Raw genomic sequence first — 15,727 nt, 5'->3', positions numbered from 1 at the left:
GACATGCCGTCACTGCCATACCACTACTCCTAATATACTAATCTATTTCAGAGGTAATTGTTTAAAATGTCTTTTTAAGATGTTTTTTTTTTTCTTTTCTGAGAAAATGTCTCGCACCCTCTAAGGAGTATGTCAATTATGGGCTATTTAAAAGAGCTTATACGTTTTGCACTTTATGTATATATATTTATTTATATATTTTATGCATGTCACCAATTGAGACGTCTCCAAAAAGTTTTTCTTGTGTGAGAATGTAGTGAACTACTGAGTTTATGTGGATGAAGCAAATACATGCAGCTGAATTATAATCTATCCCACCACAACGTTTATAATACATTGGCAACTTAAGGTTTTCCAGGCTAGAGAACAAGGCACTGGCATAATTGGCATAATTCTATAAAACACCCTTTAGTGTACTTATAGATGGCATTTTATTGACATAAATATAGTGAGAACTCTTAGGTGCCCTAGATGAATGGAGATGTGATCTGAATATTGTTGCCATTAATTACTAAAATGTCTTATTATTCTTCTTCTAAGTCCCGTCACTTTTGTGCGTAATACATTTTATTTTGTGTAATACTCGCATAAAGGTCAGTTGTAATAACCTTATCACAGATTTGGCTTTTACTTTTGTGTGTATGTTTTTTTGTCTGTTAGGCTGTGTTCACACTGAGTTTTTTGACACGGAAACTGCGCTGCAAAACTCGTCAAAAAACGGCCCAAAAATGCCTCCCATTGATTTCACTGGGAGGCGGAGGCGTCTTTTTCCCGTGAGCGGTAAAACCGGCTCGCGGGTGAAAGAAGGGACATGCCCTGTCTTCGAGCATTTATGCCTCTGACTTCCCATTGACATCAATGGGATACAGAGAAAGCGTATTTCGCGGCGCTCAATGGCCACGAAAATCGGAGTGCAGGGAGAGGAAAATCTACCTCAAACTTCCAAACTGAATTTTGAGGCAGAAATTCCACCTGCAAAAAACTCTGTGTGAACATATCCTTATAGTTCGGCTTTTTGCTCCCCTTTGTAATAACAAAAAATTAAAAAATACATAAACACAATTTTGTTAGCAGCAGATTTATCTGAAAATCTGAATTTTTTTTTTACTTTTGAAAAACATTTAGAAAAGATGCTTTTGGTTCACATATAGGTCATATGACACATAGGGCCACGTTTACAATTGGTATATTTGTAGCAAATTTTCGGAATCCACACGTATATCCACAACAAATTACAGGACAATGCCAGCTCACAAGGTGTTATGAAACCACATTCACGTGTGACCTAATTTTTTTAATTTTTTTTAGCATGTCTATTAGGGGTATGTTCACACGGCAAACGAAAAACGGCTGTAAAATAGAGCTGTTTTCAAGGGAATACGCCTCTGATTTTCATCCGTTTTTGATGCATTTTTATGGCCATTTTTGGAGCTGTTTTTCTATTGACCCAATGAAAAACCGCTCAAGGAGTGACATGCACTTCTTTTTACGAGGCGTTTTTTACGGGCCTTTTTTCAACCGGCCGTATAAAGAAGTGCCCTGTAGGATCGAACCGCCGTTTTTCCCATTGAAATCAATGGACAGACTTTTGGAGGCGTTTAGCCTTCGTATTGTTATCAGTTTTTCTGGGCATTTACGGCCCAAAAAACGTTTGAAAATAAGCTGTGTGAACATACCCTAAGGGTTTCGACACTAATTTAAAAGCAATCTTTACTACTTTGTAATTGGCCAAACTTTGGTTTCACAGAAATGTATCCGTATCCATGGTAAATAAGGTCTTCCAGCTTGTATCCACATGTGTAACATTTTTAGGCCCTGTTCACACTGAGTTATTTGGCGCTGATTTTGACGCGGAAACCGCGTCGGAATCAGCGTCATAAAATATCCCAAATCTCCTTCCATTGATTTCAATGGGAGTCAGAGGCGTTTTTTGTTTTTTTCTGAGAGTTATTTGTCCGCTCGCGGTATAACAAATCGACATGACCTTTCTGGAGTAGTTTTCCGCCTCAAAAACCCCATTGAAATCAATGGGAGATGGAAAATACTGCCGCGAACGGCCACAGCGATTTTTGCCAAAAACCGCTCACGGTTTTCCCTTGCCTGTTGAAGAAATAGGTAAAATTTGCCTAAAAAACACAAGTGGTACAAAACCACTTCAAAAACACCGGCGCTGATTTTTCCAGGCAGAATTTTCTGCCTGCAAAAAACTCAGTGTGAACTGACCCTAAAGGGGCTGTTCAGCAAAGACCACACCCCTTTTCAAGTGCCCCCCCCCCCCCCCCCCCCGCAAACGGCTAATCACCAGGGGTCTAGAGGCTGAAATCGAAGATATTTAATCATTTATGAGCTGCTTGACTTTATTATGACGTTCCTTCACCTAAGCATTTGTGTTGTTTTGTTCACATTGTGACCATTGTTCTTTGTCACTTTTATCTCTAGTCTCCAGATGGCTACCTGTCAGTATGCAGCTTAAGACACAACCCCATGTTCTCCCAGGTAACGTACAGCATGGACCTGGTACATTTTGTTTTCTGTGTTTGCAGTAACCGAACAGACTATGATTTAATGATAGTAATTAAAGAAAACACATTTTGTTTCCAAGCTATCTCGGTATATTGTGGTGAACCCTGTACACACCAGGGTGCAATAGAAGAACGGCTCTTTGAGGCCAGAGAAATTGGAGATCATACCGCAGGAAAAGTAGACTTATAATTCTGCGCTCTCCACACCCTGAAAATTACAGTACAAACGTACAGAGCAACTGGGAACTGTCTTTTTAATGTATTTCAAGGACAGCTTGTAGAAAAATGTGTATACACCTAAATATTACAGACTATATATAGTCTCCCAGATACCGACAGATTGAAGTATAGATTCATATTTGAACACCATATTACTTTGCATCTAGACATCATCTACACCACATTTTCTCAAATGTACCTTGATGGTGCAAATCCCAAGTATAGGGGGTATCTGTTCCCCCAGACTATATACTCCTGTCATGTACATCCTCGTGCCTCTTCCACACTGCCTCGGTTCCAGGACACTGTTACAGGCTAACTTTGGTGAGGCGGCACTGGGATTGGCACTCTAATGGTGCAATGTGATTGGTTATCTTATGGCGATGAGGTGGCTGAAGGCACTATGGCACATGAAACGTGGGATGAGTAATGCGCAGCTTACCAAATACATAGGTCCCTCTTTCCCATGTACAAAAGTTGAAGATATGCACTCATCAAATGCTTAGGCCCCATGTACATTACCTTTTTGCGCCACCTTCGCTACTTTTGTGGAAAAGGGGCAGTGCATCAGCGACCTGACAATTTTATTATAATTTACTCTAGAAAACTGGCGTAAATTATAATTGAAATCTATGCTAGCTCCTAGCTGGTGTAGATTTCATTCAATAGGCTGTAGCAAGGTAGAGACCCATTCTGGGCCCCTGCCTTGCTCCCACCCAAAATTTAAATATAAAAAAAAAAACATCACCCCATCGCTTCTCCAGGTCCCTCAGAATGATGCGCCTCATACAATGTACTGACGCCAGGCAGCGTTGGGGTCAGTTCACACAGAGTTTTTTTACGTGGAAAACGCGCCAAAAAACGGCCGAAAATGCCTCCAAAAAGAAGCGACATGCCCCATCTTTGGGCGTTTACGTCTCTGACCTCCCATTGACATCAATAGGAGGCAGAGAAAGCGTATTTCGCTGCATTTTTTGCCGGCGGCGCTGAATGGCTGCGGGCGAAAAACACAGTGAAAATCGGCATCCAGGCAGAGCAAAATCTGCCTCAAAATTTGAACCAAGCACAATGCCAGGCGTTGGATGGACTGGTGTAAAGCACGCCACCACTGGACTGAAACATGTTCTGTGGAGTGACATATCACGCTTATTTGACAGTCTGATGGACGAATTTGGGTTTTGTGAATGCCAGGAGAATGTTGCCTGCCTGACTGCATTGTGCCAACTGTAAAGTTTGGTGGAGGAGGGATAATGCTATGGGGTTGTTCGTTCCATTGAAGGAAAATCTTAAAGGGGTTGTCCACCTTCTGTCACTGCAGCTCGGCCGCTATTCCGTGGTCCGGAGCTATCTGCTTCCGGCTTGTACTTCCGGTGCATGGAGGCACCAGACCAGTTGATCTGGTCAGTACATGACCACAGATCATGTACTGATGACCTATCCGGTGGATAGGTCATCAGTTGTCAGAAGCTGGAAAACCCCTTTAATACTGCAGTATACCAAGACATTTTGGACATTTGTATGTTTCCAACTTTGTGGAAGGCCCTTACATGTTCCAGCATGACTTTGCCCCAGTGCACAAAGCAAGGTCTATAAAGGCATGGTTAGGTGAGATTGGTGTGGAACACTAAGAGTGGCCCACATAGAGTCCTGACCTCAACCCCATCCAACACCTTTAGAATGAACTAGAACAGAGATTGTGAGCCAGGCCCTCTCCTCCAACATCAATGTCTGACCTTACAAATGCTCTCCTGGATGAATGGGCAAAAATTCCCACAGATACACTCCAAAATATTGTAGAAAGCCTTCACAGGTGAGTGGAAGATGTTTTAGCTGCAAAGGGGAGGCCAACTTCATATTAATGTCTATGAATTTAGATTGGGATGTCCTAAAAGCTCCTGTAGGTGTAATGTGTAGGTGTCCCAATACTTTTGACCCGAATAGTGTATTACAAAAAGATATAATGCTATATGTAATGTGTATGCTCTGGGTATGGGAGAAGGCCTGTGAAGCACTGCAGGAAGCGCCTGGTCTGATTTGCTTTGTTGTGTGTATGTTTAATTTATGATTTGCCAAGAGCGTTCTTCTGATACATTGCATTTATTATAAGAAACGTCACTTCATCATCGCTGAAACCAATAAACCGCTCTGTGATCTGCTGCCCAATGATGTTGTAAGGAACATTTTCCATTAGAAAAAAAAACGCACTTCAACCGCAATGTGTGAATGGCCCCTTGTTGGAAAATCTTAATTCTATAGTGACACATATCCTGTGTATCACTACATAACTAGTCAAAATTCCCACTCCAGAGCCTGGGAAAGAGGTGTGTTAGCTGTAATAGTGACCTTATTGGTTGTCCCCCAACTTTTATGTGTATTCCAAATGTTCTCCCCTAAAATATTCAGAGCAGCGTGAACAATCTGCAGCAGCAAGGAAGTATACGCCATTCAGGGTGTGAACAGACCATACATCAGTCCCAATACTTAGGATGCATTTTTGAAGTAAGGATACTTAAAGGGACAAGTCATTTGATTTTCTGCAGTAACCCATTGTATGCTGGTAACTTGTTTATGTTATTGGGGATGTTTGCTTCATATCAAAAATCTGCATTAATTAATTACTCACAGGGTTTCCAGCTCGGCTGATACCCGCCGTTCCACAGAGGGAAGAAGCTCTTGCTGCTAAAAATCGTAAAAGAATCATGCCCGACCTGCTGACAGAGCCTTCTGCACCTGATCCACTGTATGAAGCCAACCTGTACTGCAATACTCCTGGAGTAGCAGAGCGCAGTATGGAAGGTAATATTATACAGCTACTATGAAACTTCTCATCCATTGTGGTGCTCGGGTTCCTTTATGGCATCATTTCCATGTCCTAGTATATTTTGGGAAATGTACTAAGCAAAATGCACCTGAATTTGTGTTTTAGACACTTTTTATGCCTACGTAGATTTTGTTGTCAAACCTTACCAATTACATTGTGTTCTGATGTCAATTTAATGTGTTTAGAGACAGCCCCGTGTTGTCTCCCCATGGGGAGAACAAGGATCGAATACTTTTTTTTTTTTTTTTTAATTGTAACTAAGCCAATTTTGTATTTACCCTTTACTCGTGTAAAGCACAAGAGAAAGAAAGAGTCAGAAACTATCAATAAATATAAATGCCAATTGGCATAGAAAAATATATATTTTATTGGACAATACAAGTAACACGATTAAAAAAAAGACTACAAATCAAAAAAAGAGACTGTATATCTCCAAAAGTATGGGAGAGGAACATGGGTTATAAAGGTAAAACAATACAAACAGCAGTTTATGTCAGTAGTTGTTAGTTTGTAGCAGTGGTTCTAAACAATTTGCAAACGATAGATACAGAAAAAGCAAAGGTTAATTATAACCATACACAATAACGGTACATATCAGCAAAAAGCGATTGGTCTAGTAACAGGCATGAAAAAGATAAGGAACCTAATAGTTAGGCATAGAGAAACTCAGTACGACCAAACCTGCTGTCTAAATAGACATAAGTGTTTAACAACTAAACCTATCGCAAGTTTAAAATAGTAAATGTATCAATCAATGATCGTATGTTTAAAGTTTGCAAAGGAAGCACCGCTAGTACTGACCCATATCGTTCCAGGAATATGGTGACTCCCAGAAGTGGAGAGACCCCAACGCGCGTTTCGCGTGGATGGCTTTTTCAAGGGGTATGTTCCTAATCATTTAGATTACACCTCTTATGCTGTAAGTCACAAGGTCAGCTGAGCTCATCAGCCAATAGAGGAGTGACTTCCGCCGTGCGCGTCCAAAGAAAAGGCATCGCGATACTTAAACCCCGGGCCGTCAAGACACGACCACGCATGCGCGGCTCCGGAAACCGCGCACGCGCAGACGCGTACAATGAACAATCCAGGCAAGTCCCGGCGATGACAGAACTGACACACACGGATGAAGAACAGAATAAGGTAGGGAAAAAGGGACTCAATCTAGCACTAAAAAGATAATTAGGCCACTCTAAGTGCCGTTTATCTTATACGCGGACAAGTTTAATGGGACTGTCACACTAACTCAAATATCGTAAAAAATCCATCAAATGAATAGATCATTCAGACATACGAGAAGCAGATATCATAATTAAGTCAATCCATGTCACGATAATATAATCAGATTATATTATCGTGACATGGATTGACTTAATTATGATATCTGCTTCTCGTATGTCTGAATGATCTATTCATTTGATGGATTTTTTACGATATTTGAGTTAGTGTGACAGTCCCATTAAACTTGTCCGCGTATAAGATAAACGGCACTTAGAGTGGCCTAATTATCTTTTTAGTGCTAGATTGAGTCCCTTTTTCCCTACCTTATTCTGTTCTTCATCCGTGTGTGTCAGTTCTGTCATCGCCGGGACTTGCCTGGATTGTTCATTGTACGCGTCTGCGCGTGCGCGGTTTCCGGAGCCGCGCATGCGTGGTCGTGTCTTGACGGCCCGGGGTTTAAGTATCGCGATGCCTTTTCTTTGGACGCGCACGGCGGAAGTCACTCCTCTATTGGCTGATGAGCTCAGCTGACCTTGTGACTTACAGCATAAGAGGTGTAATCTAAATGATTAGGAACATACCCCTTGAAAAAGCCATCCACGCGAAACGCGCGTTGGGGTCTCTCCACTTCTGGGAGTCACCATATTCCTGGAACGATATGGGTCAGTACTAGCGGTGCTTCCTTTGCAAACTTTAAACATACGATCATTGATTGATACATTTACTATTTTAAACTTGCGATAGGTTTAGTTGTTAAACACTTATGTCTATTTAGACAGCAGGTTTGGTCGTACTGAGTTTCTCTATGCCTAACTATTAGGTTCCTTATCTTTTTCATGCCTGTTACTAGACCAATCGCTTTTTGCTGATATGTACCGTTATTGTGTATGGTTATAATTAACCTTTGCTTTTTCTGTATCTATCGTTTGCAAATTGTTTAGAACCACTGCTACAAACTAACAACTACAGATATATACTAACTGCTGTTTGTATTGTTTTACCTTTATAACCCATGTTCCTCTCCCATACTTTTGGAGATATACAGTCTCTTTTTTTGATTTGTAGTCTTTTTTTTAATCGTGTTACTTGTATTGTCCAATAAAATATATATTTTTCTATGCCAATTGGCATTTATATTTATTGATAGTTTCTGACTCTTTCTTTCTCTTGTGCTTTATCTGATATTTGGAGTTTCTATCATTACTGGGGAGTCGAATAAATGTAACCGCACTTGCTGGCGACTTAACCCATAGACTGTATAGTCCCATGAGACATATGTTTGACCTTTACTCGTGGTAGATGGTGCCAGAATTCTCTGTCACTCACCCTATTGAAATAACATAATCTGACAAGCCAAATGTGCATGGTGAAGTTGAAGAACATAATCCGGTGGTTGGCTGACCATTATCTGACATCTTACAGGATCAATGCCCCCCTCCAACACGTCACAGGATGATCATAGTTGCAGTAACGTCCATTAAGATAGGCTTATCTGTATACAGCACTGCTGCTCAGAATTTCCTTCACTAGTAGACTTTTTATGTAGTAGCACTGCATTGTCTGTCATAACATATAACGGGGGAATAAAAATATATCTATATGTTTATTATGTATGTGATATTTAATTATGTGTGATTTTTAGGCCACGCACCTCATAACCTCAAACTGCTATCCGTCCAAGTGATGATCCGTCATGGAGATAGGTATCCACTCTATTCTATTCCCAAAACCAAGAGACCTGATATTGACTGTGTCCTGGAGCCTGATAGGTACGGTACATGTTCTTTAAATTAGGTGTGCTTGCCTTTATTATTTCTTAAAAGGTAACTAAACGTTCAACAAACTTCAGACATGTTATAGTGACATGTCAGAAGTTTTGATTGGTGGGGTCCAAGCACTGAGACCCCCACCAATCACTAAAACGAAGCAGCAGAAGCGCTCGTGTGAGTGCTGAGCCGCTTAGTTTGTCTTTTTCCGGAAAGCCGATTTAGTGGAGTATGGGCTCATAGACTTTCTATTGAGCCCGTACACCGCTACATTGATCTCCGCAAAAAGCCGAACAGAAAATAAGCGGCTCAGACGAGCACTTTTTAGTTTTAGCGATTGGTGGGGGTCTCAGTGCTTGGACCCCCACCAATCAAAACTTCTGACATGTCACTATAACATGTCAGAAGTTTGTTGAATGTTTAGTTACCCTTTAAGGAATACATCCTTAAATATATCCTAGATGGCGCATATGAATCATTCACGTAGCATGAAAAATAATATATATGAATTAAGGATGACATATCACAATATTTTATATTGTGTTACATGCATGGTAACAAACATACAGCAGTGTTCAATGTAGTGTTGATGCAGTAGCAAAGTTTCGCCTTTTGAAATGCCACATTCTAAGGGTGATATTATTATTATTATTATTATTATTATTATTATTATTAATATTATTCTTAAGTACTTTGATAAAAATGAAATCCTCTTTTTTTTTGGGGGGGGGGGGGGGTTCAGATTGGGCTTTAATGTTGTGCCAGGACAGAATCGGTGTCTTTTTAATTTTTAAGTTTTATATAGGGGGAAAATGGGAGAAATAGGGGAAAAAATGCTAATTTACTTTACATTTTATCCTTTTGTAATTGAACATAATTAGTTTACCCCTGACAAATTTATGTCACAAAATATTCCCCTCTCTCATATGTTTAACGATATCAAATATGTGCCCTTTACCCACCTGCATCACCGTTATAATGCCAAAGAACAAAGGCCCCCTGTTTTCCAGCCCACCACTTGCCTTTAGGATGTATGTGGGATTTGTAAATGGGCGCAAAGCACCTGTGTACAGAATTTTTTATTGTATGTATAAAGTACATAGGGCGGGGCTAGAAGACAAAAAGTAGTGACGGGGTAATTATTTCTGTGGATTTGATATAGCTGAGATTTTGCTATATGGACGCATTATTATATGCGCCCGTGTCACAGAAAATAGTCCTTGGCAGTGCGGGTGGGTTTGGGGAGGTGTTAGAGTTTTTATTTTATTTGTTTTATTATAGTTTTTTATTCCGGTGTCTAGGTAAAGCTAGGATAACATAATGTGTGTATTTCCAGCATTCCTCTGTATGCAGATTACAGATAATAGTGAGCTGACGCCTGCTGGCCATTAGATCACTATTATTAGTGATCTGCATACAGAGAAATGGTAAGAGGGCACCTGTGTTACAGGTCGAGGCCCGTGACAGGTCGAGTGCGACGTCACAAGTTTTCATGGAAACGGCCCGAATACAGGGAGGAAGATTCCTTCATTCGGGTCCCGTTGTAGATCACTGGACTCACTTTGGCGCTGTGTTAAGCATGTGACTTGGAGCTAGTCATTTCAGCTCCCTGAACTTCAGGAGGCTCGGGCTAACGATTTGTCAGTCTGATCTCTTTAATGGGAAAGCACTATACAGCCATCCAAGTGGACCACGTAAATTTTCGGTCCAGCTGCATGGGGCACCAGCAACTGCTACATAAATATACATTTTGTGGACGTCTAAGGGTTAAATGGGGTATTCCAAACTTAGACAATTATGGCATATCCTGTAAATATGCCATAAATGTTTAATAGATGAGCTGGGACCCGCACACCTCTCCAGAACGCAGGCTCGGCTGTCTCTATTACTCCCATAGGAATTGATGGAAGGAGCTGCGTGTGTCCCAGAGCTGTGACCCACATCTATCAGACATTTATAGCATATCCTGTGGATATGCCATAAATGTAACTTGGGAATACCCCATTAAGCTAAAAGAAGGATTGGACATCAAAGGGACGAGAATTCTATATAAAACGTATGCTACAACTTCACTAAAACTGTACTGTGGGAACAAGGCCTAATACTACAGCGTTATTATTCACATTGTACTCGCAAGCTGTTACAAAATGATACTGAGCATTATAAAATGTTTTTATCATTGAACTCAAAAGGTTTGTTCCACGACAACCACAGGTCAGGCTCCCGTTTTATCATATTCAGCCATTTTAATTGACCGGTCATAAAAGTAGAAAAATGTGTTGTCATGGGACAACCTCATGACAACTGTGACTGGAACAGATATAAAACATCACTATTCTATATTCACTATAAACGAATGACCTTCAGTTCTCGTGTTTTTCCAATTCTATGATTATTAAATATTCAGATTACATGTTCTACTACATAGCATTCAAATGTCTTCTATAGTAGAGCATGGTCATAAGGTTTGTCTCCATTCACTAAAGTGACATTCCAAACTTTTCACTGTTGCTTATTGTTTTCATTACATCCTATAGGAACCCATCCCATCCAAACTTGGCAGATTTTATTAGTCACATGACAAAAGGATCGGAAGCTCAGATGGATGGTACATTGAGCAGCCTGCCACGTTTTCCCAGCCATTCAGTGTGTGAGATGGGAGAATTAACCCAAACAGGTAGACTTTCTTATCTGTATTATCTGGTTGCATTAAAAAATGCAGGGAAAGTTTCCATTTATTATTTAGTATAAGGTAATTAATGATCTGATACTGAAACATTTGTCGTGTTTTATCAGCTGTTTAAAACCAGTCTAAAGGGGGTTTTACACAGGACGATTATCCGGCAGACGAGCGTTCATAGAATGCTCGTTGACGATAATTGCCCTGTGTAAAAAGGGCAGCGATCAGCAGATGAACGCGCAAAATCGCGATCATTTGCTGATTGTATCATTTAAAAAGAGTAAAAGATTATCGTTGTCGGCAGCGCATCCCTCAGGGAAACGCGCTGCCGACATGATAATGGATGGGGACGAGTGATCGGAGTAACGACCGCTCGTCCCCATCCATAGCTCCGTGTGACAGGAGCAAGCGAGCACCGATCAATGATGTCTTGTTGATCGTCGGCCGGTGTAAAAGGGCCTTAGGGGCCCTTTTGTATGGGCAGATATTCTACCTGGTAAACCAGCGCCGATCTACAATACAGCACGTAGATCAGCACACGTTTGCTACATTTACATGGAATAATGATCAAAATGTATGGGAACGAGCGATCGTCAATGCGATCGACCGCCCCAACAAATATGCAGCTTATAGGCAGTACATCCCCTGATTACACAGCGAGATGTGCTGCCGACAAGCGACTGTTTTTTAGGCAACATAAAGCGCTTACTCGTTTACACAGGGCAATGATCGGTAACGAGCGTTCGTACAAGCGCTCGTGTGCCGATCATTGGCCCGTGTCTTTAGCTGGAGTGAGGAAAACATTTACTAATTATGGTAATTACATTTTATAAATCAGTATCTAAAGCTTACCATACAAGTAACAATTTTCCATCCAATACAACCTATAGTAACAGATGGGACCACACCAATCACTGGCATATTCAAATGGAGATTATGCTGCCACACACTCTGCCCTTTGCACCTCCTCACTGCTCTCCAAAGAGCCACCTAGAAATGCCAATCCCTGACGACAGGGGGAGGGGAAGGTGACATAAATGTACTCTGCCTCCAACCTATTCCACAAAATACTAATGACTTTAATGTTTGCAATAATCCCTAATATTTTACTTTTGCAATGCAGGTGTTGTGCAGCATTTGCATAATGGACAAACTCTAAGGGAAAACTACTTGAAGAAACATAGACTGCTATCAAATGACTGGACAGCAAAGCAGCTTTACATTGAATCCACTGGAAAAAGCAGGACGCTGCAAAGTGGGCTGGCCTTACTTTACAGCTTCCTGCCTGGCTTTGACTGGAAGAAGATAAACCTTAAACACCAGTGGAGCAGTATATTCTGCTCCAGTCTCTGTGACTGTCCTATGAGAAACCACTACCTTGAAGAAGAGCAGCGTCGCCAGTATGGCTATAGGATTAAAAACGCCCTGCTAGAAAAGACTTATATTAATATGGCCAAAGTGGTTGGGGTCCCTACTCGGCTACTAAGAGCCTCCAATCCCATTGACTCAATGCTATGCCATTTTTGCCACAATGTCACTTTCCCATGCACCAAGAATGGCTGTATAGACATTGAGCACTTTAAGGTCATTAAGGCACATCAAATTGAGGATGAGCGGGAGAGACATGAGAAGCAGCTGTATTATAAGTATGCACTATTGGCAACTTACCCGCTGTTAAACCAGACTGTCAGCCGAATGCAGCGTATATCAGAAGGTAAAAATGGCGAAGTGTTTGCCCTATACTCTGCCCATGACGTGACTCTGTCACCTGTCCTCAGTGCCATCGGTCTCACAGAGGCTAGATTCCCTCGATTTGCTGCACGCTTAGTATTTGAACTATGGCAAAACACTGAGAAACAAAAGGAACACTACGTCCGAATTTTATACAATGGGGAGGATGTCACTTTCCAGACTTCTTTTTGTAGAGAACACGAGAGACGCTCAAGCAGGCCTCTGTGTCCACTTTCAAAATTTGTCAACTTTGTGAAGAAAGAAATGTTTTCGCCCCTGAACAGTACCGGTTATTATGACGCATGTCATCAACGGTTGTCTTAGAGTCGTCTATTAATTCATTGTAACATCAATAACAGGAGACATTCATCTTGGTTCAGTAACTGTGCAAATAAAAGTCAACATTAAGCTCCTACCCGGTTTATGTTGACAGAACAGACCACATGTAAGCTGCCAACTGAGCATGTGTCTGCCATGCAGATTTGTTCCACAGTCCAGCTAGGTCCAGTGATGAGTGAAAAGGCGGCCATCCTTCTATGTAAGGCAGAGGTTGTATTGCGTTACGTTAACTGCTCTTTCTTGTGTTTCAAAAAGCTTGGCTCCATTCCAGACCTGAAAATTCAGATGTGTCTGCAGTTTATACCAATACCCTAAACTTGTCTTTATTTCTCAGGTGTGCAGGAAGGTGAGGTATGGGGAGATGTTTGCTGGGTATTTGTCATTAGGTATGTTTGTGAAACAGAAGGGAAAAGCATATTCTTTTTCTGACAACATAATAATGGTTCTTTGTGGCCACAACCAAACACACACACACACACACACACACACACACACACACAGACACACAGACTTTTCAAGTTTTGAGCGGAGTTAGGCCAAGAATGTATTATACACCCATTTGCTCTATCATGTTCTGCGTTACTGACAGAGCTAAATCAATGTCGGACAGAAATACACTAGAATCTGGCAGCCACGCTACATACTGAAGCATTCCTCGATCACAATGTAAGCATTATAAATATGATAATTGAAAAAAAAAAAATCCAGTTTTTAGTGGTCCTGAAATTCAAGATCATTATGTTGTGTGGCATGGGAACGCATTTAAGGGTATGTGCACACACACTAATTACGTCCGTAATTGACGGACGTATTTCGGCCGCAAGTCCCGGACCGAACACAGTGCAAGGAGCCGGGCTCCTAGCATCATAGTTATGTACGATGCTAGGAGTCCCTGCCTCGCTGCAGGACAACTGTCCCGTAGTATAATCATGTTTACAGTACGGGACAGTTGTCCTGCAGCGAGGCAGGGACTCCTAGCATCGTACATAACTATGATGCTAGGAGCCCGGCTCCTTGCACTGTGTTCGGTCCGGGACTTGCGGCCGAAATATGTCCGTCAATTACGGACGTAATTAGTGTGTGTGCACATACCCTAAAGGTCCAGGCCGGGTCTAGGAGAGCGGTGATCCCTCCCCCCCCCCCCTCCTAGCCACGTGCAGTTAGAAAACATGACTACCATTCTGGACCATCACAGGGAAACGGACCTATGCAACTGCAAGACCGGTGTCCTCACGGTGAAGCTCTGTTCACATTTGCATCATTGCTGTTTTACATCAGGTTTCCATTGCTCCAGAGTAGCGCGATTTAACGGGCAAAAAAATGTAAACCTGAAGGGCACATTATAAGTCAGAAGGATCCTTTATAACAAAAGCCATGATGCCAGTGAGAGCCTACACACCACCTATATATCTCCTTGAGGTTTAACCAGTTTAAGGCTACAAAACAGGACAGTTGTTCGGTGCTTTACCAGCCATTTATTGCCTGTAATTAAAATGTCTGCCTGTATGCTGTGTTTTTAGTGCAATTGCATCTATGTTTTTCTACGTTTGGTACTCTGATTTTTTTCAGCAGAAAGCAGTCCTGTAGACAGTCGTGGTTTATTTTTTTTTACGATTGCCATATCAAAAATGGCAATTGAATTTTGTGATGGTGATGTGGTTTAAAATTGTATTTTTAGGTTCATCTTGGGAAAATTACCTAAGGCTGGATTCACACGTAGCGTAAATACGTATTTAGCTGTGGAAAATCCGCAGCGTAATATCGTAGCAGCAGAATGGATGGGATTTGTTGAAATCTCATCCACATGCTGCATAAATAAGTGGAAAAGCGCTCAGAAATTGACCTGCTGTGCAGTTTTTTAATCCGCGGCATTTAAATTTTATTTGCGTGATCGCTGCCTTTTTGTTGCGGGTTTTCCCCATGGAATTCAATGGGGCGGTAAAATCCACAACAAATAGCAGATGTTGCTATTTCTGTGGCAGAGAGGCTGCGATTCTGCCGCAAAAATCACAACTCTTATAGTTACCCAGAATTCTGTGCTTCTTCGTCCAGGCCGGCTTCCTGGGATGACGTTTCATCCCATGTGACCGCTGCAGCCAGTAACAGGCAAACGTCATCCCAGGAGGCCATGTTGCAGGACGTCAGAGGGTAAATATGCACTTTTTTTTGTTTGTTTTGTTTTTCTTTTTTCCGCAGTGGACATTCCGGCTGTAAAACTGCACCACAATTTGGTGTGGATTTTGACGGACGGAATTCCCGGTGTACCTTTACGCAGTGTATCTGCCCTGTGTTAACTTACCCTTATAGTGGTTGGAGGTCTGTTTTTCTGATTCAGAGATCCAAATCCCCTGCTACACACAGCCCTAGAGTTAAATTATCAACTTCTGTCTACCTGCAGCTGCCACTAGGAGGAGCTTAAGGGTTAGTTCAA

At 41.6% G+C, this 15,727-nt stretch overlaps 1 protein-coding gene across 2 annotated transcripts in view; it reads left to right on the top strand.

Annotated features, from left to right (window-relative positions):
• Positions 1–14,087, top strand: part of PXYLP1 (2-phosphoxylose phosphatase 1) — a 129,691-nt gene extending 115,604 nt beyond the window's left edge. For both annotated transcript variants that reach the window (XM_075863981.1, XM_075863980.1), the window contains exons 3-7: positions 2,440–2,496; positions 5,367–5,537; positions 8,423–8,549; positions 11,084–11,223; positions 12,350–14,087. In XM_075863981.1, coding sequence (XP_075720096.1) covers positions 2,440–2,496; positions 5,367–5,537; positions 8,423–8,549; positions 11,084–11,223; positions 12,350–13,281 — 1,427 coding nt within the window. In that variant the 3' untranslated portion in view covers positions 13,282–14,087. The remainder of the gene's footprint in view (positions 1–2,439; positions 2,497–5,366; positions 5,538–8,422; positions 8,550–11,083; positions 11,224–12,349) is intronic.
• The last annotated feature ends 1,640 nt before the right edge of the window (positions 14,088–15,727 follow it).

The sequence above is a fragment of the Rhinoderma darwinii genome, chromosome 4, assembly GCF_050947455.1.
Source record: "Rhinoderma darwinii isolate aRhiDar2 chromosome 4, aRhiDar2.hap1, whole genome shotgun sequence".
In the NCBI taxonomy this organism is placed as follows: Eukaryota; Metazoa; Chordata; class Amphibia; order Anura; family Rhinodermatidae; genus Rhinoderma; species Rhinoderma darwinii.
The sequence above is the reverse complement of the archived record's forward strand: the minus strand, read 5'-3'. Positions and strand labels throughout refer to the sequence as shown.